The sequence below is a fragment of the Nothobranchius furzeri genome, chromosome 19 (genome assembly GCF_043380555.1).
Source record: "Nothobranchius furzeri strain GRZ-AD chromosome 19, NfurGRZ-RIMD1, whole genome shotgun sequence".
Taxonomy (NCBI): domain Eukaryota; kingdom Metazoa; phylum Chordata; class Actinopteri; order Cyprinodontiformes; family Nothobranchiidae; genus Nothobranchius; species Nothobranchius furzeri.
The window spans coordinates 4482902-4509252 of NC_091759.1; the positions used below are offsets into that span (position 1 = coordinate 4482902).

Here is a 26351-nt window from a genome sequence, read left to right on the forward strand (position 1 = left end):
TGGCGCCCCATATTGATTGAAAAAACCCTACAATGTGCATTCAGCCACTTTCTTTCTGGAACTTTATGTTTTTGTGTCCAGTTTAGGACTCTTTAAATCTTGTCATGTGACAATATAGAAAATTAGCCCAGTTAAAACTTGATGTCCCAGTACTGTGGGGCCTCTTTAGTGGCTCCATCCTCATTTTCAGCAGCAGCAAAGTTGCTCTCAGTCAGAGAAAACTCCTCAGGGTGACGCGTTGGTCCTCCAGATTCTGGATAAAAAAGGTTTTTGTGCCTTTAAGTGATTTCAAACATTTTATAAACAAAAGATGCAAATTTATAGTGGAATTCAAATCTTACTTGGGATGCACAGGATCTGTGGTCTCTGCCAATATCCTCCAGACAGGCATTTTATCAGAGGGAATAATCGTTGCTGGAAGCCCTCTCTGCAATGGTAACGCACAATTGCACCGGTTTCGTATCTTTGCCGAGTTTTCCCAAAAATTGAGGCATTTCGTATTTTTGGTGGCGGACCACAGGAGGCTGTAGGAAGAGTTGAGCCATGATGATTATCATAATTAGCAGAAGACGAGGGTTGAAATGACATCTCCATACTCACAGGTGCCCTTCTTGCACGTATATGCGAGGTGATAGTTGCAGGGTACGTCGCTCCAGCGCCCATTATCATGCCACACCATCACCACGCAGTCTTCTCCAGACAGGAAGTAGCTGTCTGGTTGTCCTCGGTACCAGTTCACATACAGCTGCAGAGACATTTAAACCCTCAAAGTCTCAAAAAAATTATCTGCTCTAAACTATATCTGGATAAGAAAGTGTTCAACACTTACCAAAATAATTGACTACAACTCTGTCAATTGTTTAAACAAATCTTTGTTAAAAACAAAATAAAACTGTTTCATGTTTGTTTTCCAGAGTTTGGGGTTTAGGTTTGAGTTGTTTTTTGTTTATTGTCAGACTTTCCTTGATTTACTGTTTTCACTTAATCACTTCCATGTTGGTCATTTTCTTTCCCTTTTCAACTCATTCACATCTACTTCTTCTCAGCCAATTATCCCAGTTGCACCCAGTTCCCACTTTGTAATTACCAACACCCGTGTTGGTTCACCCACGACAGATCCTCCAGGTTATTCCCGTTTTCCCTGTTCCCAGTCCACTGTCCACAGTTTCTAGTGCCATGTTCGAGTTTCTTGTCCTGTGCTCCATAGTCTGTTCCTTTGCACAATGTTCCCTCTTTTCTGTTCTCTAGTCTTTGTTTGTTGTATCCTGCTCTTTTGCTCCCAGGTCCCTGTTTTTGGTTGCTTGCTCAAATTTCCTTTTTTCCTGTCGTTCTTCCTGTTTCCTATTCCCTTTTCATTGATGGATTCCCATCTATCTGGTATTCCTTCATCTGGATACAGTACATCCTGAAAAGTGAGTGCTTCAACATTCTTCTGTGTTCTTCTTGTTTAACAATGACATTAGCAGTAGCTCGGACTAGGATTAACTGTAACTTGGGCTAGGATTAGCTGTAGTTTGGGCTAGCATTAGCAGTAGCTCACACTAGGAATAACAGTAGCTCGGACTAGGATTAGCTGTAGTTTGAGCTAGCATTAGCAGTAGCTCAGATGAGCATTAGCTGTAGATTGGGCTAACATTAGCAGTAGCTTGGACTAGGATTAGCTGTAGCTTGGGCTAGCATTAGCAGTAGCTCAGATGTGCATTAGCTGTAGACTGGGCTAGCATTAGCAGTAGCTCAGATGAGCACGATGAGCATTAGCTGTAGACTGGGCTAGCATTAGCAGTAGCTCGCTCTAGCATTTTTTTTTTTTTTTTTTTGTGGTTGGCATAAGGAGTCAAGTCTCCTTGACTCATGGGTCCCCAGAAGAAAAAAATGAATGCAAGTCAACGGGGCTAAAAGAGCTATTTTCTAATCCGCTTCGCTTCTGCCCTGGATCGCACATATGTTGTACTGAAATTTAAATGAAAAGTAATGATGGGTGTTTCAACCACGCCTGGTATGTACTTCAGCTTGTAAAAAATTGTAATTAGCACGAATAGAAACCAGAAATCAAGCTTTTCAATATACTACATTAGACACCCCAGGCTGCCAATATTCACCAAAACAACAAGGAAAATGGCTATCAGTGTGTGTGTGTGTGTGTGTGTGTGTTGTTAACACGTTAATATATTATTAACTCATTACTGTCCTATCCTCTTTCATATTTAATGCCAACATGTTTGTGATCTGTAGGTACATCTTCTTACCAGTGGGTTGCCATCAGACCAGCGGAAATCATCCTCAATGGTTTTATCATTCAAACCAGTCCACTGGTATTCCTTGTAGTTGCCTTGTGAAGATAAAAAAGTTTAAAAAAATTATTAATTCATATACTCAAACTTTTCATGTGGTAATAATTAGTGTAGCCCTACCGTTGATGTAGTCCTGCTCCTCAGGAGTCATGATGGATACCAAGTGAGCTCCTTGCATCCGACAGTGCTGCTCAGCAACCTCCCAGCTTTGACGCTGGCTGAAGTGTCGATAACAGAAACCGTGAAATTTGTCCCAGCCTGGCTCACATTGCTCCAGATCTGCAAACATCACAGCAGGAAAGTCAGGGCAACCAGACATAGAAACTTCAGATGCACCACAGCAAAAGGCTCACCAGTTTGACAAAAGTCTCCCTCATATGTTGGCAAACAGAGACATTTAATGTGTCCATCTTGATCTGTGCAGGTGCCTCCGTTGAGACAGGGGTCATTCAAACAGGCATCTGAAACAAAACATGACTGATGAACTAAAACTGCTTATTTAAAAAAAAAGATGCCGCTTCTTTCTGAAATAATCCAAATCAGATGAGCCAACAGATGGCAACAGAGGTCGTCTTCTTTCCTCTATGTCAACTCAGCAATAAATTTAAACCTTTAAAACCTGGATTTGATTATGTCAGGGACAAATACAAACGAGGATCATGTTGTCGTCAAAAAGACTAAATGAAGACAGTTCTGTCTCACTCTGTGTAAACTAGAACAGAGTCGTGTTTGTCATTATGCTCGCACTCACATCTCTGCAGCTGCGTATATGAAAGCTACAATAATAACTACTTTTCTCTACACAAATAAGAATCATATGCTCTTAAAGCCAAACTGTTGTTAACTCTCGTAAAAAAATAAACAGTTGCAGTCCAGGAAACCACTGAGGTTCCTTTCAAGTCTTAAAGGATCCTAGTCCCTGAGAAAAACGTTTCACTTGAGCTTGTGACCTTGAAAATATCTAAGTTTTACAACTTGTATCTTTGGAGTTTGTCACAAGAGATGTAGCTTTTCCTTTTTGAAGGGATTTTTAAAAGAAATCTCTAAAATCTCAGAATAAAACCAGAACAGGTTAGACTTGTATGTCACAAACCTGAATACCAATCGTGGTTAAATTTCTTACAGAAATTATAAAATAGCATAGTGAAGGTTCCAAAAGATAACCAAAAAGGGACGGATAATACAAGCATCTTGAGATGCTCTAATTATTTACATTTTTTTAAGGTTTGGCAGGCAATTCTTTTAATATTTAGCTCACATATGCCAATCATTCTGCAAAGTATGCTGCAGGCTCTCTCAAACCTGAGCTTTCCTCTGAGTATGTAATCGACACGTAACTTCATAGACACGTTTTTCCTGTGAGGTCATCCCCTTCCAATTGGGAGTGTTTAAGATGCAAAATAGTAGTGAAAGCGATCCATACAACTGGTCACATGAGGTCATGAAATCACTAGAAACTTGCAAGACCACACGTGATTTCGGAAGTTCACACAATAGCAAACAGGGAGAAAGATGGCAGCATGTATCCAAAAACGTCATTGGTTTGTTTTCTGATGCATTTACCTCGGCAACAGAAGTGTCACAGGTAATGACTTACCTGACGTTTTTTTAACCCTCCCATGAGGAAAGTTGACCATTGAGCAGGGGTTGATGGTTTATCCCTTGAAGTCCACGTGGCAGGGGTGAGGTGGTGCTCACTCCTCACTCCTGCCACATGGACCCAAGGAATAAACCATCAATGCTGCTCAATGATAAACCATCAACCCTGCTCAATGGTCAAATTTCCTCGCGGGTTCACACCCATTAGGACAGTAGGAGGGTTAAACAAGTTTAGCGACTGGAAATCTCCACGTGACCTTTATTCTAAAAGCTTCCAGTTGATTTGTACTGCCCACATATTTGACTTTGTGTCTGACTCAATCTGAACTGCTCAACTATATGTGTTCTGGAAGGGTAGCATGTAAAAATAGACCTGAGGCATTAACTTAGTTGAGTAATGTATCACTACGCTTCTGGGACGACTCCAAAATGTGCTGCTTTTTGGTCGGTGGAAACACACCCATCCACTATAAGGGAAGCTGATAGCTCCGTACTTCGCTTCGCAGACATTACGTGATGCTTACACGCCTGATGGAAAGGCCTGATGACACACACATAAACACTTCCACATCATCTGCATAACACAACATCAGCTGCAAGTTAACAGCTGCTTCTCAAGAGTCAAAGATGGGGGCCATTGATAATCATAGAGTGGGACACCAAAACCAAAAGTCATAACAGAATTTCACAGGTTACTTTATTGATTTTTGTACACAAGCTTTTTGAACTAAAGCCTGTATCACACTGTACTGTGGCTGTTGGCAACATAATTCACGAGAGAGTTTCTAAAATGTCTTCAAATGTTTGAGATGACTCTCGTATTCCTGATTTGAATCACAGGACCTTGCTCTGGTGTTGATGGAATTTTTAAAGTTATTGGAGGAAATTTGTTCTCAAAATTATTGCTGAGTCTTCATGGATATCACAAACCCAGCTTAACTTTTCAGTGTGATTAAAACAAAAAAGTGTCATATCTTTTTAAAAATTCTGTTTCTCCATCAGTTGCATCCCAGCGAGAATGGTTTTTGAAAAAAATCAAACGTTGCAATTTATTGAAGCATGTTTTCTTTTCTCCTAAATTCGTATTCAAAGAAAAATATTATGCATGTAAGACTCTGGCCAGAGGGGCCATTAAGGGCGAGGGTCAGTAAATTTATAGGGGTGACCACTGCCCCACCCCCTGCCCCTTCTTAGTGGCGCCTCTGCAATGAACAAAGTCTGGCTGAATGTCATTTATTTTTCCTCTCATGCTAAGATTTGTTTTTGCTTTTTCACTATGATTTGTAAGTGGTTTTTGTAAAAGTGACTGTTTCACAACACTTTTTTGAACTAACATGAACAAATAATTATGAAACGTGGGAATTCTGCTGAGAAACTGGTTGACCAAAGCAGACCAGTGCAGAAACAGTAAAGAAACCTTAATATGCATGCACAAGTCCAATTCTCCGAGTCCAAGCAACAAAAACTAGAATATATTAATAACTAAATTATTTTTCATCATTAAAAATATCACTTTCTTAAAAAAAGTTTGTAATTACTTTAAAAATAATAGCTGACAAATACAATTAAAATCCTTTGTCGTTTATATTTTTCCTAAACACCAAATGCTAGATTTTTGTATTTATTGTTTTGAGAACAGATTAAAACCTACAATCCTGAACTTTGTTACACTAGTTTCGAAATGGGAGGAACGTTTTTTTTTACTGACAAAGTAAAATTAGTATGAAATGTAAGCATGTGACAAAATGTAAAGTAGTACTTACTTTTCTAAATAAAACTAAACTTCTCTACTAGAAGAGAGCGAAACAACATTTAGATTGAGGGGTTGGCTTTATCAGCATTAGTCCTAAATACTTAAAATAAACATTAAACATTCATAAATAAACAATGACTTGACAGTAAACATATTCATAATTGATTGTTAAGTCGCGGTTCACAACAATATAATAATTCACATATTTTGTGCTTGTAAACCTAAACATGTCTGATTCTGGTCCTAGAATACCTAAGTTTGAGCAGAAAGGAGAGTAAAGATAAGTAAAGTAAAGTAAAGTTAAGGAGAGTAAACAAATAAATATAAATTTTCAAGCTACACTGATCAGGGCTGTTACATTCATTAACTGGTTTCCAGGACCACACAGAAGACAACTTTTAACATTTCCTGGTGGGGTGACCACTTTCGATTGTGTGCAGAAACAAACAAGCGTTAATGCTTATCTTACAAAAATAAACTCACTATGACTCTAACCATCATAGGAAGCACTTAAACATTCTTCTAGACACATCAGTACTTCATAGAAGTCAATTTTTGAGTGAGTAGAAAAACAATCATGCACAACAAGATTGTTGAAAAGTGTCAAAGGGCAACTGTCCCAATGTGAGTATCATTGAGGGTACAGTAAGGTGTCGCAGGGAAAACAGTGAAGGAGGTGTTTAAAGCAGGGAGGGAGTAAGAAAGGTCAGTGGGCTTGTTGAGGCTGCAGATGAAACAAATGAGGGGAGATTTTTGAAAAGCAGGGGTGAGGGTTTTACAAAAAGTGGAGCAGAGACAAACCAGGGATTTTAGTGCATCACCGCATTGACTAGGTAGAGCACTGTTAGGGTGAGGAATGTGGTTTTAGCATTACCTGAAGACTTCCCTGTCCCACCTACAGCTGCCCTCTCATTGGGCAAGTTAAGCAGGGTGGGTGGCAGTGTGAGGCTAAGCTCACCATCACCCAAACCGTGATCCACCAGTGGAATGGTATGGGTAACCTTCTGTAGCTCCACCTTCTCATGGAAACTTTTGGGTGAGGAGGTAGTTGGGCTCCAGACATGTCTGGAGCGATGTGTGGTGGTGGTTATGGTGGGGGTGGTTGTCGTTGAGGCTAAAGCAGTGGGTTTTGTGCTCATCTGAGTTGCCAGTGAATCAGAAACAGCAATGGTGGGTCCTCGATTGAACTTAACTTCATTCAAAGACTCTTGTTGTCCAGTTGTAGTGGGCAGCAGAGTCCACTTAGATGTTTCGGAAATAAACGGGGAGATGCTAAAATCGTCAAAGGTTGGAGCAATTTTTACTTTTTCATTCTCAAGGGTAAGGGTGTCTTTTGTTGCTTCTTCAATGGCAAGTGTTGGAGAAACTTTACGTCCTTCATTTGTTGGGGCAACATAAGCTTCTCCTTCATAGACTAAGGTTGGGTCAATTTTAGGTTCTTCCTCAAGGACGAAGGTTTGGGCAACTTCTTTAGAATTAGAGACAACATTGGCTTCTTCAAAGGCTGAGGTTGGGAAATCTTTAGAATCTTTAATAATGGCAAAAGTTGGAACAACTTTGACCTCGGCTTCAAGCATGGGCACTACTCTGACTTCTCCCTCATAGTCAAAAATTGAAGGAACTTTGGTTCTTTCATCAAGGGCCCATGTTGTGACAAGTTTTATTTCTTCTTCAGTGACAAGAGTTGGAGCAGCATTGATTTCATCTTCAGACGTTGGGGGAACACTAGCTTCTCCCTCAGGGTCAAACGCTGAGGATACCATGGCTCCTTCCCAAATCAAGGTTGGGGCAGCTTTAGCCTCTTCTTCAGTAATCAGGGTTGAGCTAGGTTTTACTTCTTCATCAATGATCAGAGTTGGGGCAGCTTTAGCCTCTTCTGTGATCAGGGGCTTGGATGCTTTAACCTCTTCTTCAGTGATCAGGGTTAGGCTAGTTTTAGCTCCTCCATCAATGGCCAGGGTAGGGGTAGCTTTAGCTTCTCCCTCAATGATCAGGGTTGGAGTGGCTTTAGCGCCTTCCCCAATGATCAGGGTAGGGGCAGCTTTAGCCCCTTCTTCAATAATCTTGGTTGTGCTAGCTTTAGCATTCATTCCCTCAATGATCAGGGTTGGGGTGGCTTTAGCTTCTCCATCAATGATCAGGGTTGGGACAGCTTTAGCCCATTCTTCAGTAATCAGGATTGGAGTAGCTTTGTCCTCCTCAATGATCAGGGTGGTCATTGTTGGGATAGCTTTAGCTTCTTCCCCAATGATCAAGGTAGGGGCAGCTTTAGTTCCTTCTTCAATGATCATGGTTGTGCTAGCTTTAGCTTCTCTATCAATGATCAGGGTTGGGGTAGCTTTAGCCCCTTCTTCAGTAATCAGAATTGGAGTAGCTTTATCCTCAGTGATCAGGGATTGGGATGCTTTAACTTCTTCAGTAATGAGGGTTGAGGTAGCTTTGGCTTCTCCATCAATGATCATGGTTGTGCTAGCTTTAGCTTCTCTATCAATGATCAGGGTTGGGGTAGCTTTAGCCCCTTCTTCGGTAATCAGAATTGGAGTAAGTTTGTCCTCACTGATCAGGGATTGGGATGCTTTAACTTCTTCTTCAGTAATGAGGGTTGAGGTAGCTTTGGCTTCTCCATCAATGATCAGGGTTGGGGCAGCTTTAGCCTCTTTTTCAGTGATCAGGGATGGGAAAGCTTTAGCCGCTTCTTTAGAGATCATGGTTGGTACAGCTTTAGCTTCTGTTTCAAGAATCGGGGTTATGGTAAATTCAATATCTTTTTTGAGAACCACAGTTGGAGCAACTTTGGTTTCTTTTTCAGAGGTTGGTGCAACACTGGGTTGATTTTCAAGGTGAAGACTTGATGCAATTTTAGCTTCTCCTTCAAGAGTTGGGGATGCTTTAGTTTCCTGTTCAAGAACAGGAATTGGGGTAAGTTCAGCCTTTTCTTTAAGAATAAGGGTTGGGACCACTTTAGGTACTTCTTTAAAGACAAGAGCTGGGGCAACTGTGAATTCTTCAACACTGTCTTCTTCTGTGAGAAAAATGGTTGTGATAATCTTGGCTTCTTCTTCTTCTAATCCATGTGTTGAGTTAACTTTATCTTGTTCCAATAAAAGGGAAATATTGATCTCCTGTTCATGGACTGTGGCTACAATAGTTTGTTCTTTGAAGGTTGGAACAACCTTTTTGTCCTCTTTAAATGTAGAACTAACAGTTCCAGGTTCATATCCACTTGCTTCATCATAAGAATGGCTAGATTCAAAATACGTTCTGTAACCTGACGTTTGACTTTCTGCTGTAGAAAACTCAAAGGGTGGTTGAGAGGTGTTCAGCCCTTCCAGAGACTGGGTGGTGGCTAAACTTTCTTCAGAAACTACACCTGGCTGAGTTGTGTGGATTTGTATTTCTTCACTGTCCATTGTCAACATGTCTACAGTTTCTAAGCTTGCACTCCCCTCTTGTCTAGAACTGGGGGACTCCCACAGGTATGGCGATGTGGAAAAGATTTCATGGTCTTGTTTTTCCACATTTCTCGATACAGGTGAGACGGTTAGACGTGGGGCTACAGTTTGAGGTTCGGTGGGAACTATAACCATGGCAGAATGTGATAGGTGAGTGGTCTGGCCAGTAGTGGAAGACTGGGATGTGATGACTTCCTCTACTTCAGGGTCTCTCTCTGGTGAAGAGAACAACATGTTTTAAAGCAGATGCTGCTTAATTTTAAAAGCATACATAACATTTTCATTCTTCTGTCTTGACATACCTTGAGAGCTATCTCCAGACCCATGCACGTGACTCCATACTGAGGTTAACGTCTCAACAGCTGATGCAGTAGTTTGAGTAAGGAGCATTGTTTTTTCTTGAGATGCCTCGGTTGAGAGCAACGTGAGCTCATGATCTTTGACGGCTACCTCTTCCACTTTCACCTGAAGCAATGAGTCATCTGTCAAAGTGGTCACCCCCCGGAAACTCTCCTCTGGAGTAAGATTTCTCTCTGTCTCACTGTAATTGATGTGTGGTTTGTCTATACCTAGGCCACTTTCATGTATATCTTGAGGCTGCTTTAGCTCCTCAAGTGGATGTGTAGTCTGTAAACTGGTGCTTGGCACAGTTTGGTTCTCAATGTGGGATTCATACATGGTTGAATGGTGAAATGTAATGCTGACGTTCTGGTTGAAATCAGTCTCATTGTAAACACTGGGTGGAAATGTGTTCTGTGTTGAATTGTAGGTTTCTGTTTTGCTGGTGGTGGTGTTCATCCTTTCTTTGGGATGCTGAGAGTCGTAACTAATTTCTGAAGTTTCGTTAGATCGCTGAAGGACGTCCAGTGCAGACGCTGTGCTTGGGAAGGATTCAGTTGTGTCTGATAAAAGCGTTGGGTGTGTGCTGACTGGGGTTTCTGGAGTAAAAGAGCCAGACCAAAAGGGCAAAGACTCAAGAACACTTTGGGCCTCTCGTTCCACCTGTTCTGTTTGTTTGTTCAGCTGAAGTTCTTGAGCATTTTCCAATAAAATAATAACATTTTGCTCAATGTCTTCAGCCTCTGTGGTGATAAACTCCACTGGAGAGTCGCTGTAAGTTTTTCTGTTTTCTGTGAAAGACACACAAGAAATAAAAAGATGTTTTAAGAGGAGCTTTGCATGCGTTACCTCAAAAGTACACTTAATACCCAATTTATACCCAATGCGTTTTGATATTTATCCGTAGCTGTACTTAATGTACATATTTTTTCAAGAAAAAAGATCACCCACCTTTGAAACAATACACATCATGGAGGCTAGAAGCTTCTGGGAACCCAGTCTGGTTGCTGAAGAGGTAGAGGGTCTTGACACCTGACTGAGGGCCGCCACATCTCTCTCTTGGGGTCACGATGGGATAGCGTACACTACCGTCAGCAAGCCACCCAGGATTGCAGCGGTCCAAGCCTTCACTCCATGCAAAGTACAATTGTGCTGTTGTTGCTAGCTTAGCATCTGCAGTTCCACAATAGGACTGAGCTTCATCAAATGATAACTGTTGTGGTATGGAGTCGTGGAACACCTCCCCTAAACACACAAAATATTTTTAAATCCCTGCATGTTCAATGTTCTCCTTATGAAAACTTTTATATGGTTATAGCCAATATATCCTGAATATATTAAAAATGCAATCCGGAGTTTTCACCCTTCCAGGAATTATGTATGAATTTTTAGAAATCCATAAAAGAGAGAGTTTTTACTGTGAAATCATGTAGGTTATACATCAGTTTTTATTTTTCCAAGCCCACACTCTGTCCTGTAGAGCCCCATGAAACTTGAATTGATCACTGCTCAGCATCAGCCTTAGCATTAGCATCAACGTTAAACATCCACTTACGTACACATGTCAATCACTTGAGATTGATATTTTCAAACAATATGTTTTAGCTGTTTGCCAGCTACATCAGCACGTTCATGAATGAGAGGCGTTGCTTTCGTCCATATATATGGAAGTGGGGAGAATGGCATATGGTACCATAAAAAACTCTGGATTTCTACATTAAGTGGCGTTATTTTGTCTTTTGAGAAATATCACTCCTCAATCAGGATTCATAAAAGACAAACACGTAATTATGTGATGATTCATACCATTAATTCCATCTACATAGCAATAAACATCAAATAGATTATTTGGATTCATTGTCCCATAATTCCTCACTCCTGGTTGCCCATCCATGTCTCCATAGCAACCTTCACGAGGGACCTGGATTGGATATCTAAACATAAAAAACAACGTATGTAATCAGCACAAATGCACATGTGAAAACTTTAAAGCAGATGTTTAAATCCTTTCTGTAGTTTGAGCCTGATATACCTGACGGACTGATCTGCCAGCCAGCCTGCGTCACACTGCTCGTATCCATCATAATAGGCAGCCAGCAGCTGGTCAGGAGTTGCAATCTGTGCACCAATGGACCTGCAAGCCCTCTGGGCTTGCGGGAAGGAAAAGGCATACCGACCCAAAGCATCTCTATAGTGGAACACAACCCCTAAATAAACACAAACATGCATACATTTACAAACACATTGGTACAAGTATGGTGCAAATGCACAGAACCTAAAATAGTTCTTTAAAATACAAAATAAAATCAGCGCTCTACCTTTGACTTTGACTTGTATGATGTCACTGGCATCTTCCAGTCCCTGCTGCACCTCACAGCGATAGTGACCCGAGTCACTGTGGCGCAAATCTCCAAACCACAGGGATACGTCCTCGGGAGAGGAGGTGTAGTTCAGCAGCGCGGCCCGATCTCGGTACGCTTCGTTGATCTTCACCCTCTGACCTCGGGCTACCAATATCTGCGTCTCAATCCCACCGGACACCACTGTCCACTTCACTCGTGGTGCCACAGGGGAGGAAGAGGAGGAGGTGGGAGTGGAGGACAGGGACACAAAACAGGGGATAGTAATGGAGCCACCCAGAGGGGTGAGAACTGGACCCGAGTGGTGGATGTTCACTTGAAGATGCCGAACTTCCTCTGGGGAAAAAAATAAAATTCTAAGGATCTGTACATCCAGCAATAACAATCATTTACTTTTAAACTTTTCAATGACAACAATGTATTTGTAATTCAGTTTGAGGTGATTTAATATTTTTGCAATGAGTGAGAAAGAAGAAAATGTAGAGCTACCATATGCAGAAGGAGTTTGTGCCGGAAAGGCCAGAGTCAGGTGACAAACTGCACAGAGGAGAGGGAGTATCTGCACACGTCTGTTAAGATAAAACATCAAACATCACAAAAAATAAAAACAATTAGAACAGCAACTGATAATCTAATTGTTTCTTGAGATGCACCATTTCCAGTTTGACACATTTGTAAATACACATTCCTGTCTTGTATTATACAGAATGGGATTGTCACCTAAAGCATGAATATTACAGCAAGGCATTTAAATCTAAATAAGTGTAAATGCTAGTTTAAAAGTGAGGAATCTTTGTATTTGGAGTGGTTGTTTTCTGTAAATTACAGGAGCCTCTGAAGACAAATAAAAAAAAAACATCTGAACTCAACCAAACAGTAGACATCTCTGGTTTCCAAAGAGAAGCTGGTGGCACAGGCCTGTGACCACGAGCTATTTATCACCTCCGTGAGTTAATGACACAGTGTCTCTCGGCTCAGAGGCAGCCTGCCCGCCCTCCGTCACCAGCCTGGTCCTGTTATTAACCCAGCAAGCCTGGCAGGACGTCTGGAGTGACCTCACACAACCTCTACAGGCAGGATCATGGAGCTGGAAAAGCTCATTCATCATTTAGAGGCTGTTTGTGCAGCAAATGATGCTAAGAGTTAAACGTGCCTTTATCTTTCCAAGATGTGGTTCAAATTAGACTTTCTCCTCCTGTCTCATTTTAACTTCATGGCAGCGAACTGTATTTGTATCTTTTTTAGCTTTTGTAATTTTTATCCTGCTGTTGTTGAAGATGTCCATTTTAAAGATAGCATATTTCAACTTTTTTTTTTTAACAATAGTTCTTTGGTCGATACAAAACATGTTCATGAAGTTCTTACACAATCTGCCTCCGACATGAAGTGATCTGAGCAGTTTTATTCTTGACAGTTTCAGTACCTTCCAGAATGAGCCATTTCAGGGCTCTGTCACTTTAAGACTGCAATGGCAAACTGGAAAACAAATTAACTTAAAAAAATGTTTCATGCCTCTTAACATCCTAACATAGTACAGCTATAAATATGTTGTGGAGACAAAATTTTTATAAAGTGGTTCTCTAGCAGTTGTCCAAAAACCTCCACCAAGATCATGTTTTGGTCAGAAAGCAATTTTTGGACCATCCAGATGTCGGTCTCGCCAAACCGCCGCACTTTCCTGGGTCCTCCACTCTTTACGTACGCATGCATTTAGCAACAGAACACCACTGGAGTGAGAGGTTTGTGGCTCAGTAATATCAGAGAAGGAGAAACACCCGGCTGCTACTACTTCAACTTTAGGACAAACTACCAGAATCCCAAAAAGAAAAGCCCCATTTGGAGTGACAGACAACAAAAGATGTTTGGACCTACAAAACGGTGACTGTTTAGCGCTATCTCGTTTCGTGCAGCATTGCGTGTTTCCAGTTCCAGCAGAAGCGTCTCAGGAAAGATACCCAAGGGGAGGAGAGAGCATTACGTTGCCATGTTTGCATTTAAAAACTAGCTTGTATGCAGATTCGTTATAACAGCTTTAAGAAAAGAATCTGGGGCTGGCCACACCCACCCATCCCAGCTTAAGCTGCTATGAGCTGAGACGCTCCAGTATCCAGGAGGGGCTTGGAGTAGAGGTACTGTCCCTCCAGCCTGGAGAGGTGAAGGGGTTTAATGCAATTTTGTCAATTAGAAAATCAAATTATTGAATGAAGTGTGTTTGTCTTCGCAAAGGTGGCAGCATGTGCACTTTAGTGTTGGCATTCTACTGGTTAGCCTGTGGCAAATGGTAAACAATTGTGAAGCAGGATAGGCATAATGGCCGAAGGAACGGACAGCAATGCTGCAGCTCAGTGCAATTGGTAGGCATTGTACCATTTTGATAGTGTTACACATCAGATTCACTTGTGGCAATGACATTGTCAGAAGAGCTTCCATAGCTCGGCTAAACCAGGATGATGTTTACATGCTGAGAAATTTGGTTTTCTAACCACATTATCTTTAGCTTGATTAGAAGTAATCCAGTTTGGTTCAACTTCAGCCAAACTAAGGTGTATACAGTCTGACTTCTGTTGGACTAAAGCGATAATTTGGTTTTCTGACACTACATATAGCATAAACGCACTGACTGGCAGAAAATGGAGGGATGGGTTTTCTTGCTGTTTGGCGTGTTTATAGAGACAGTAGAGACCCACACGGCAGCAAAAAGGGAAGCAAAAGGTAAGTTTTGCATAATATGTGCCCTTAGTACACAAAAAGTGTTTTTTTATTAATTTATCAAAAGATTATGTTTTTGCTTGCAAGTGCACGTGTTAATTTTTATGTCTGTTGCAAACACCTCTAGAACCACTGGATGGACTTTAAAGAAACTCTAAAAATGCTTATGTTTATCCAGAAACCCAGTACTTCGTTTTGGCACGTATATGAGCAAGTAGGCAGCGGTCTTGAAGTAGAAGAAGTCGTAACAAAATGGATCCTTTTCTGCGTTTTTACATCAAACTCGTTCTCTGAAAGGAGCCGGCACAAACGCCGCCCTCTAACTTTTGGGGAATCAAACGGCCCTCTTTTATGAGGGTATAACTGTCGTCTGTTTTCTCGCCAGCTGGGTGCAGCGTCTATCACTATTAGTATTCTCAACAAGAAAACATCCCACAAAAAGCCAGCAGCGGGCCGAGGGGACAGCTGCACACTGTGCTTTCACTTCATAGCGACTCCCTTACAAAAGGCTTCATGGAAAATTAAAGGACGGGCCACTGGCACACTTGCTTGCTTTCTCTCTTTTCTTTCTCCCGCTCTTTTCATGGATGGAAAAGGAAGTTTTAAACCACTAAGAATCACTTTGGAACTGGCATTGTGCAGAAAAAAAGAAAAAAGGCATAATTAAGTCTCTGGAAACTGATTCAAAAGGTTTCACTGTTTTTGCTTAAATATCAGGTTGTTCATTCAGATCAATGACAGAAAAGAACATCCTGGTTGTTTGGTGTTTTGTTCCGACTTAGATAACTTTAGTTTTATTCTAAAGCCCTGCAGCTCTTCTTGTTTTGAAGACAACGAAGACGAGTCAAGTTGAAATCGATGCCACCCTCTGCATTCTCAAACAGGAGCAACATCATCCAGGCTCAGACACAGAGCCGCTGCAGACGGACATTATTTAAACATGAAAATATAACAAAACCACAATCAAGCTAACAGGAACATCTGTATATTTTATTTGCGATGCTTTAGGAGAAGTCTAAAAGAAGGGTTAAATCTTTGCAACTAAAGCTCTGTATCTCCTGGGTGGCCTCTGCAGTATTCTGCATTGATGCAGGGGAAAACCTCTCTCCTGCAAACCAGAAAAAGACTCCTGGTCCCAATTTAGCCGGGTCAAACATGCCTGCTTGACTGATGTTCTCTGATCTCTGAGCTGGAACTCACTTGAGAAGAATTTGCTCTGCGTTAATAAATAAACGTCCCCCTAAAAGCTCAGTGACGGATTATTTACAAGGTGCTAATCTAGAATGGGGGCCTCTGTTGCTCTGCTTGCATCTACCATGCTTTTGCTTTACAATTTGGACATCAGGTTTATTACCATGATCGCTAACGTGTGATTTAAGTGCATCAAAGGTTGTTTAAAGGCCAAGTTCACAGAGAAACGGTTTTTTTACTTGCTTTAAAAAAAATTATAAGTCACTCAGTTTATCATGCAGGCTAGATGTGAAAATTGTCTTCTACCCCTATTTTCTGCATTAGCCGCTGAATGAAGATAGACTGGAAAACGCTCAGATTAGAAAGACCAGTCAATTGCATGTCACATTGCTAAATTAGCATTCATGTACTCACCCATCTGGGTTTGCGATGGGGAAGGCTGTGTTCATTTAGGAGCTAGGAGGGAACAGAGCATGTCTTGGTTGATAGAAACTAACAGTTAGCATTGACAACTCCACCACACAGCAGAATTCCTTCAGGCTTGATTTATTTGTGGAGATAAAACTACAGACATCATACACGTAGACACGTCATGGACTGTTGTTGCCTACTGGAGATGCCTTAATGGCTTGTCGCCATCTTGGATGGGTCTCCATTTGCCTCCACTGCATTTATTTCCCCTGAGGGATGTGTTTACCAAACTAAAAACACATTTATTATGCTTTTTCACAAAATCAGACACATGGTATGGCACGATAGTTAAAATATAGATACAATAAATTAAAATAAAGTGAAAAAAATTTATATCTAAAATTATTTAAATTACTGGTAGGCTAGAAAAGTCAATAGTAATCCCACATAATCTGTTTTCAATAGTGCGCTAGTGGTTTCTGTCGTAGGCTGCGCAAAAAACGGACATAGTTGCCCACCCTGTATTGACTCCAGTTGGGTTTGGAGTAGGGCTGGGCAATAAATCAATAATTTATCGTTATCAAAATTTCTGAATTTTACTGAGATAATGTTTCCCATGTCAATAAATTTGATAATAAAAAATATGTGTGTGGGTTGACAACGTTCATGTCCCTTTAAGGTGCTGTACCACCTTGAGTCATGTAAAAATGTGACTCAATCTAAAACATGCGACAGCCCCATCTAGTGGACAATATTTGTTTCCGCGTATACCTGTAGTTATCGTCCATTTGTCGTTATCGAGGTGAAATCCTCAATATATCGTGATATTGATTTTAGGCCATATCGCCCAGCCCTAGTTTGGAGAGTGAGGAACCCATCCAGCACCCAACAGCACATCCATGTATTCAAGTCTATGGATAAAACATCAATGTTGCAAAGCAAACAAAATCAGTGGTAGAGTAGCGTTGCTGTTAGCCAATCAGAAGCGAGATGTCCAAATTTCAGGAAAAAGATACACTCCAAATCCTGTCGTCTGACTCTCACCTCTCTTCTGGATCCCTTCTAGATCCTGAAACGGGATCGACTCATTTCTACTAGAGAATAATACAAACAGGTTTTAAAAACAAGTGAACTTGGTCTTTAAGCTTCCTGCTGGAATAACACCTATAAATCTAAGCGTAGATGTAAAATTCCAGAACGCTCAACATTTGAGCATTTCCCCCAGGAAACCTCGCTGGAGGTCATTTGTGAATGCCGTTTTTGTGAGTTCTGAAACCAATTACTGTTCATTCTTTGGTGGATAATTTGATGTTGGTAGTTTGGTATGTGAAGCTTCCTAACATGTGGTTTGGTGTTCTCCCAGAGGTTTTGGTGCCTAAACTAAAAAAAATAAAGTAAATCTAGGAAACATGATTAGAGTCCAAAAACATAAATGTGTCATCATATGGTGAGAGGATGGGGGGAATGGGATCCAAATGCTTGCAGAGGAGCTGGCGTGCAGGAAGGTGATTCCAGGAATTAGAATTTCTGAGTCAACAGAACAAAAACTAACAGAACAAGGCAGCAACAAAATCATATAACCAGAAACAGGAAACAGGCTTTCCCTATAGTTCAAGTTTATCAAAATAAAACAGGAAGTCGGCTACAAGATGAGTAAAACTCAGAATACAAAACAGAAACTTGGAAAACAAGAAAAACTCTCACAAATGTTAACAAATTAATACCCCTAAACTGAATGTATCTGTTCCTGAAACACCAACAAGAGTTATTTTATTTTAAAGACTTGTTTTGCTGGTTTTTATTTGAAATTATTGTAATTTCCACCTAGAGTTTTATTTTAAAAGTCACCTTCAAACTTTATGTTTGTCTTTGATCTGGACTTTTACTTTGGAAAGAAAAGTCCCTGCCTCTGTAATCCAGTAAATCCTCCATTTTTTTAATGTATCAGGACGTTTATGTTTATGTATTTAGCAGACGCTTTTGTCCAAAGCGACTTACAAGTGATAGGATGTAAAGGATTAAAGGTTACAGATGGACGACTACTGGATGTATCAGCTGTGATTTAGACTTGATTCAAGACTGTTCACTCAGATGTAATGTCTCCACGTCTCCCAGAAAACCACCAGTATATTTCCCAGTAAGACATCTGAATCAGAAAAGCCACCCACCATTTGATTCACCTCCCAATGGGAGTGGGATACAGTCAAACATCCCAGACTGGACGGAATAAATCCACACAGCCTGAGCACGACAAGCCATGATGCATTTAAACGGTTGGTTTGAGTATGGTTTCTCTGTCAATGTGCACACAATCATTGAGGCTTTAGGGTTTGTATTTGTATTCTTTCAGACTCATGAGTCTACTGTATGACCCTTCTGTCCACTAGGTAGCAGTAATGTGCAGGTTTGTGAACAATCTACTTGAAAGAAAGAAGTTGTTTTTTTTTGTTTTCCAGAGCATATCGCGAACAAGAAAATAGAAGTAAAATAAACTTCTACTTGATTTTATTTTTTCAAGCTGTCTGCTTTTCCCCATTTTTTTGGGATTCTGCCAGCTCATAAACAAACATATCAGTATTCAGAAAGTTGATGGTCTTTGCTACATCCATCAATTGTCTGAACCCGCCTGTCCACGTAGGGTCGCGGGGATGGGTGGGGGTGGGGGGTGGGGGGGTGTTGGTGCCTATCTCCAGCGGTCAATGGGCAATCAGGCGGGGTACACCCTGGACAGAGAGCCAGTCCATTGCAGGGCAACACAGGACCAACAATCATGCACACACACACACACACTCACACCTAAGGGCAATTTAGACAGACCAATCAACCTAACAGTCATGTTTTTGGACTGTGGGAGGAAGCCGGAGTACCCGGAGAGAACCCACGCACGCACAGGGAGAACATGCAAACTCCATGCAAAAAGATCCCAGGCAGGGAAGCAAACCCAGGACCTTCTTGCTGCAAGGCAACAGCTCTAACCACTGCGCCACTGCGCAGCCTATCATTGTAATGTGTCAAATATTTTGTGGTTTAAGTGGATTTCTTTAGACTTGTTTGGACGTTACTTGCACTTCCTCTCTTGGTCAAATATTCCAGGTAATGTAACGTGACTGTGGCCCCTAACTATAATGATCTTTCATCGCTCCAACACAGTCAGTGGTTGAATTACCTGTTCAGAATGTCACCAAACTCAGCAGAAGCTAGTCATCACTAAAATCAGGTGATAATCAATCAATCAGATTTATTTATATAGCCTCTTCTACCAGCTTAAAGGAAGCCCAAGGTGCTGCACATTACATAAATATTTAAAAAGTAAAAAAAAAAAAGAGAGAGATAAAAAATAGCATTAAAACAATTTAAAAAAGAAGAAAGCCAATGTCAGTGATGTCGGGGGAAAGCTAACAAGAAAAATGGGTTTTCAAGCAGGACCGAAACACCTGTGAGATGGAGCTTGCTTTACTGTTGGGAGCTCATTCCAAATGGTTGGTGACATTACCGAGAAGGCCCGGTCCCCCCTTGATCTCAGTTTAGAGCAGCAACTCCTGCCCAGCAGAGTGAAGGGTCAGAGAGGGAACATGCCTGTGCAAAAATGCAGCTAGATATGGTGGAGCAGCACCCTGAACACATAGAGGAGGATCTTGAATCTTGCCCGATAAAACATCGGGAGCCAATGCAGGCAAGCTAGCACTGGGGAAATGTGATCCCTCCCTCTAATTCCAGTCAGAAATCCGGTAGCAAAGTTTTGAACAAGTTGGAGCCGAGCACTTGCAGTCTGACTCAGTCCAACATACAATTACAGTAGTCGATGCGGGACACGATAAAAGCATGTACCAATGTTTCCAAGTGGACTTTTGACAAGAGAGGCATTATCTTTAGAGAGCATGCTCGAACAAATATGTTGTAAGTCAATCAATCAATCAATTCAATCAATTGGACTTTATTGTCACTTCAGCCATATACGGTTTGTACACAGTGAGGCGAAACAACGTTCCTCCAGGACCAAGGTGCTACATGCAACATAAATTTACAACATAAAATAACAGGGAAATCACTAAACTATCTAATTAAGAACAGAACAGACTGACCTAATATGACATGACCTCTCTAAGTAGGTAGTACAAAGGAAAACCGTAAACATACTTAGTATGTACAGTAGGTGGTGAAGGAACAGTAAACATGTAAAAATAAAGCATTAACTGGTTAATATTTAAGTCCAGCCTCCATGCTTTGAGGTAGTTGAGTTGAGCTTAGTGATAGAGTGTGTGTGCGTGCGTGTGTGTGTGTGCGTGTTTGTGTGCGTGCGTGTGTGAGTGTGTGCGCATGTGCGTGTTTATCAGTCCAGTCCCTTTTGTTGAGGAGACGAATTGCTTGTGGAAAGAAGCTGTTGCACAGTCTGGATGTGTGTGCCCGAATGCTTCGGTACCTTCTTCCAGGTGGCAGGAGTGTGAAGAGTGTGTGAAAGGGGTGTGACCAATCAGCCACAATGCTGGTGGCTTTGCGGATGCAGCGTGTGGTGTAGATGTCCTTAATTGAGGGGAGAGAGACTCCGATGATCTTCTCTGCTGTTCCCACTATCCGCTGTAGGGTCTTGTGGTCAGATATTGCACAGTTCCCAAACCAGGCAGTGATACAGCTGCTCAGGATGCTCTCAATAGTTACTCTATAGAAGGTGGTCAGGATCAGTGGTGGAAGCTGGGCCTTTCTCAGTCTTCTCAGAAAGAAGAGACGTTGTTGGGTTTTCTTGTGCAGGAAGCTGGTGTTGAGGGACCAGCTGAGGTCTTTCTCCAGGTGAACTCCCAGGAATTTGATGCTGTTGACGATCTCCACAGAGGAGCCGTTGATCCTCAGCGGTGAGTGGTCACCTCGTATCCTCCTAAAGTCAACAACCATCTCTTTTGTCTTGTCAACATTCAGAGACAGGTTGTTGTCCTTACACCAGTTCGTTAGCCTCTGCACTTCCTCTCTGTACGCTGACTCGCCGTTCTTGCTAATGAGACCCACCACGGTTGTGTCATCAGCGAACTTAATGATATGATTTGAACTGTGTGTTGCTACACAGTCATGAGTCAGCAGTGTGAACAGCAGAGGACTGAGTACACAGCCTTGTGGGGCCCCCGTGCTTAGTGTGGTGGTGCTGGATGTGCAGTTCCCGATCCGTACTGACTGAGGCCTTCCAGTCAGAAAGTCCAGGATCCAGTTGCAGAGGGAGGTGTTCAGGCCCAACAGGCTCAGTTTTCCGATCAGTTGTTGGGGGATGATCGTGTTGAATGCTGAGCTGAAATCTATGTACAGCATTCGAATGTGTGTGTCCTTCTTGTCCAGGTGTGTGAGGGCAAGATGGAGTGCAGTGGAGATGGCGTCATCCGTTGAGCGGTTATGGCGGTATGTAAATTGCAGTGGGTCCAGTGAGGGGGGCAACAGGGTCTTGATGTGTGTCATGACAAGACGCTCGCAGCACTTCATGATGGTAGGTGTAAGTGCAACAGGACGGTAGCCGTTGAGACAGGACACAGAAGACTTCTTGGGCACGGGGACGATGGTGGTGGCCTTGAAGCATGTGGGAACGACGGTACTGCTCAGAGAGATGTTGAAGAAGTCTGTGAGAACGTCCGCCAGCTGTTCAGCACATTCCCTTAGCACTCTGCCTGGGATGTTGTCTGGACCAGCAGCTTTACGTGGATTGACTCTGCGTAGAGTTTTCCTCACCTCCGCTGTAGTGAGACACAACACCTGGTCGTTCGGAGGAGGGATGGACTTCCTTGCCGCCATGTCGTTCTGCCTGTCGAACCGAGCGTAGAAGTTGTTCAGCGCATCAGGGAGGGAGCCGTCACCATCACAGGCAGGTGTTGTAGTCCTGTAGTTGATGATGGCTTGTAGGCCCTGCCACATTCGCCGTGTGTCGCCGCTGTCCATGAAGTGGTTGTGGATTCTCTGGGCGTGTGCGCGCTTCGCCTCTCTAATGGCCCGAGATAGTTCGGCTCTAGCTCTGCTAAGCGCCACCTTATCTCCTGCTTTGAAGGCAGAGTCTCTGGTCCTCAGAAGTGCATGCACTTTCGCAGTAATCCACGGTTTCTGATTGGGTCGTGAGATTATGGTCTTGGAGACAGTGACGTCATCGGTGCATTTGTTGATGTAGCTGGACACTGATGACGTGTACTCCTCCAAGTCAGTAAAGTCGCCGTAAGTTGCAGCCTCCCTAAACATGTTCCAGTCAGTACTCTCAAAACAGCTTTGAAGAGCAGAGGTGGCTCCTGCTGGCCAGGTTTTCACCTGCTTCAGAACCGGTTTTGATCGCTTGACGAGTGGTCTGTATGCTGGAATTAGCATAACAGAGATGTGGTCTGAGTAGCCAAGTTGGGGGCGTGGCTCTGCCCGATATGCGCCGGGGATGTTTGTGTAAACAAAATCCAGTGTGTTTTCCCCTCTCGTTGCAAAGTCCACATACTGATGGAATCTAGGAAGCACTGACTTGAGATCTGCATGGTCAAAATCTCCAGCAACAATGAACAATCCATCCGGGTGTGTGTTTTGCAGTTCGCTGATGTTTGTGTACAGTTCTCCTAACGCTTCCTTAGCATTAGCGCTAGGTGGAATGTACACTCCGATAATGAAAACAGTGGTGAATTCCCGTGGTAAATAAAATGGTTTGCATCTAACAGTCACAAACTCCACCAGCGGTGAGCAATAGCTAGAAGCTAGCAGAGCGTTCTTGCACCATTTCGCGTTGATGTAAATACAAAGGCCGCCACCGCGAGTCTTACCGCACAGAGCTGCGTTTCTGTCGGCACGAAACAAGGCCAGCCTGTTCAGCTGAATAGCAGCGTCCAGTACTCTGTCGCTGAGCCATGTCGCCGTGAAAATAAAGACACAGCAGTCTCTGACCTCACGCTGTCTAGCCTGCTGGAGTCGGCTGTAGTCCAGTTTATTATCCAGGGAGCAGACGTTGGACAAGATGATGGACGGGAGAGCCGGCCGGCTAGGGTTTGTTTTTAGCTTATCACAGATTCCCGCCCGCTTGCCGCGCTTCCGCTTCCTCGCGCATCGCTTCCGATGTCCCCTCCTCCGGCCGCCGGCATCAGGCAGCGACGCGGCATCGGGGCCTGGTTCGCGGAGCAAGCCGAGTTCGCGTAGCGTTTCCCGCAGCCCTTCTTGGATATCGTTGACCGGGTTTTTAAGGTAGCAAAGTGTCTGGCTGCTGTATGTACGGACACCAGTTCCGACGATATCCATACATGGAGTAAAAAAAAAAAAAAAACACAATACACAAAACGTAAACAACGCCGCACCATTTGGCTCCGGAGTGGCCGCTGCATGCTACTGCCGCGCCGCCATTCGTGAGCTACCAAGTCAGTGTTGGAGTTGTGTTGCTGTTTTCCAATCTAAGGCGAGATGTCCAAATATCAGGAAATAGTACTCCAAATCCTGTCATCTGAAGCTCAGTGGTGATGTGGCTCACTTCTAGTTCCTGGAAATGATGCACCAGTATATTTCCCCTTATGACTTGCAAGGCATTCATTCCTACTAGAGACCACTGCAAATGTACCGATTAAACAAGTGTTTCGCACAGTTTATACTTGAACAAAATACAGGAAACGTGTTGGTCCCACACTCGTCATCATACCTCTACGAGGAGTATTAGCAAGAAAAAAAGGTGTGTCAAGAGGGAAGTCAAAAACTATGAAGAAAAAGTCCGAAAACTATGTCATATAAAAATTATACAAATGTTTTATGAGTTTCAGATATTTTGAGGTATGTTTTAGATCGTAAGGGATAGAGGGAAGTCCTTTGAGTTTTGCTGAGGATGATGCTTTTGAAGAAGCCAAAAAAATACTGCAGAAAAAAACTTGTTTATCACAGTTGACTCCATAAAAACACCCAGAACACTAATGAAAAGGAGATCAAATACAGAAGTTTTTTTGTCATGCTGTTTAAATCTAGAAATAGAATTTTTGTTATTGTTTTCCATTTTTGCTTTTATCTCAACATCCTTGTGATTTACCTTCTAGGTGGATTATCTAATTAGTGTACAGATTTAGATTATATTCATTAGAGATTACAAACCAGCCAAAAACAATGCTCTATTATTTTTTCTTTTCTTGGTAAGCTGCAAAGAAATAAAATGACTAAATGTGCTCTTTGTCTCAGTCCATCCATTAAAGAAATTCACCTGAGCTCTTAAGTAGACCCAAAAGTCACATCAAGCACTCAAAAGAAAAAGCAGCTTTCTGGCTCTGCAGGGCAAACATACAAGCACGTGAAAACTATACATAAATAATAACGAAAATCAAAAATAATGCTAAATAATTACTGGGTATTTTTCTCTTTTTGGAAATAATGAAGATAAGAAAAACACTTAAAGCAGCTAGAACACCACATACTGGAAGGATTAATGCGGTTTGAATAAAGAAAATAGAAATAAAAACGCTAAACAGGCATTTATTTGTCACTTTAATCTATTTCAGTAATTTTCTGAATCCATCATTAAAAAAACACCAATTAACGCGCTTGTTAACCTGAGGCTCAATTTAAAAGGTCAAACTTGCTTTTTCTACAGCCTACCTGGTTCTTGTCAGCAGCATTTCTGTTGAAACGGGTTAAACTGACTTCTGGTCCTGTTTTATTTCCGTCAGCTCCTCTCTGCTGCAGCTGCAGTGCGTCTGTCCCGTGCGCTGGACGCGCTGCTCAGGTAGATGAAAGCTGGAGCTGCTGCCGATCCGACAGCCTCAGAGGCGCAGGGAGGAAAAGGGGGGAGCTGAGAGAAAGCCACGCTACAAATGAAACCACGAACTGCCCACTTCTCGTTTTTTCCTCCCTCATCCAGCAGCAGTCGGGATGGAGGTGACGCACCGAGGGAGGACTGAACGGAAGGACATAGTAGGGCAGAGAAGCGACATAAGCATGATGAAAAGTTGAGTCAGCAGCATAACAGAGCTACTGCTGCTGCAGGTAATGATGATGCAGCAGCAGTCACCTGCAGGAGAGGCAACGAACCCGTCCAATACTGAAACCTCATTTATAAACCAGCAATAACAATAGAATCTCCAGTAGAAAAGTCAAGTGTAAATTGTTCTTCAAATTATTTAGAAAACTGGGTTTTTTTTTGTTTATGTTTATTTATTTGGCAGACGCTTTTATCCAAAGCGACATACAATTTTGAATCTGGGCATGTTGTGATCTGTGGGGGAAACCCGAGTACCCAGAGGAAACCCATGCATGCATGGGGAGAACATGCAACACATGGCCACAGCAGAGTTTTGAACCTACAATCTTCTTGTTGTGAGGCAACAGTGCTAACAACTGTGCCACCATGCAGTTATTTAGCTTCTTTATCCTAGCAACTTTCATCACAGCTAGAATAAAAATGGCCTGAAATGGTCATGTAGTATCATTTTTACATTTCAGACAATTTCAGGTAATGTAAATGTTAAATCTAAATCTAAATTCTAAAAATCTATCTAAATGTCAGATCCAAATCTAAATGTTAAATCTAAATGTTTGATATGAATCTAAATGTGAACCCAAATTTAAATTTTAAATCTAAACTTAAATGTTAAATCGAAATGTTAAATCTAAATGTTAAATCTAAATTTTAATGTGAAGCCCAAATTTAAATTTTAACTCTAAATGTGAAATACAAATCTAAATTTTATATCTTAACCTAAATGTTAAATTGAAATGTAAATGTTAAATCCAAAATCTAAATCTAAATGTGAAATCCAAATTTAAAGTTTAAATCTAAACCTTAATGTTAAATCTAAGTAGTAGATCCAAATATAAATGTCAAATCCAAATCTAAATGTTAAATCCAAAAATTTAAATTTAAATCTAAATGTTGTCATCAGGTAGTGAATCAGCAATGCAGCCCCAGACCATCACACTACCCCCACCGTATTTGACTGTTAGTAGTAAATGTTTTCTAGAACACAGTTAGTTTTACACCACATGTAAAGCCGAGCGTACACTGTGCGACTTTTTCACTTTTTTGAGCCGATTTTCCACTCGTGCGAGAATCCACGAGGTCGGGGCGAGTTTTGCGCCGAGCTTCGTGTAGTGTACAGGGGGTTACGAGAGGCGATTAACACCACGTGACCAGCTACCGATCAGCAATCGTGAGCTCGCATGGACTTCTGGCGTGTTTAATATTTTGCTCGTCCCTCGTGAGGGTATCGCAATGTTGAAGTGGCGCTGCGAGCAGCCGTGACCCAAAAAGTACCAGAACCGCTCACGGCGCATGCGCAATCATGCATCA

The 26351-nt window shown here is 42.0% G+C and overlaps 1 protein-coding gene across 1 annotated transcript; it reads right to left on the minus strand.

Moving 5' to 3' along the window:
* LOC107394630 (neurocan core protein) lies at positions 1–24825 on the minus strand. Its single transcript, XM_015973634.3, has 14 exons — positions 24662–24825; positions 12284–12363; positions 11753–12130; positions 11467–11641; positions 11241–11368; positions 10386–10679; positions 9398–10225; positions 6518–9310; positions 2645–2752; positions 2412–2570; positions 2247–2329; positions 601–745; positions 342–524; positions 1–253 (listed from the first exon to the last, which is right to left on the minus strand). The coding sequence occupies exons 1-14, from the start codon at positions 24679–24681 to the stop codon at positions 132–134; spliced, it is 5496 nt and encodes a 1831-aa protein (XP_015829120.3). The 5' UTR covers positions 24682–24825; the 3' UTR covers positions 1–131.
* Between the last annotated feature and the right edge of the window lie 1526 nt (positions 24826–26351).

Bases quoted from the DNA above. Each gene is read 5' to 3' on its own strand.
- LOC107394630 (XM_015973634.3), bottom strand. From the start codon at position 24,681: ATGCTGCTGACAAGAACCAG. The intron at 10,226-10,385 runs GTGGGTGATCTT...TGTCTTTCACAG, and splicing joins TGATGTGTATTGTTTCAAAG to AAAACAGAAAAACTTACAGC. The intron at 746-2,246 runs GTAAGAAGATGT...ATGTCTCTGCAG, and splicing joins GGTCTGATGGCAACCCACTG to CTGTATGTGAACTGGTACCG.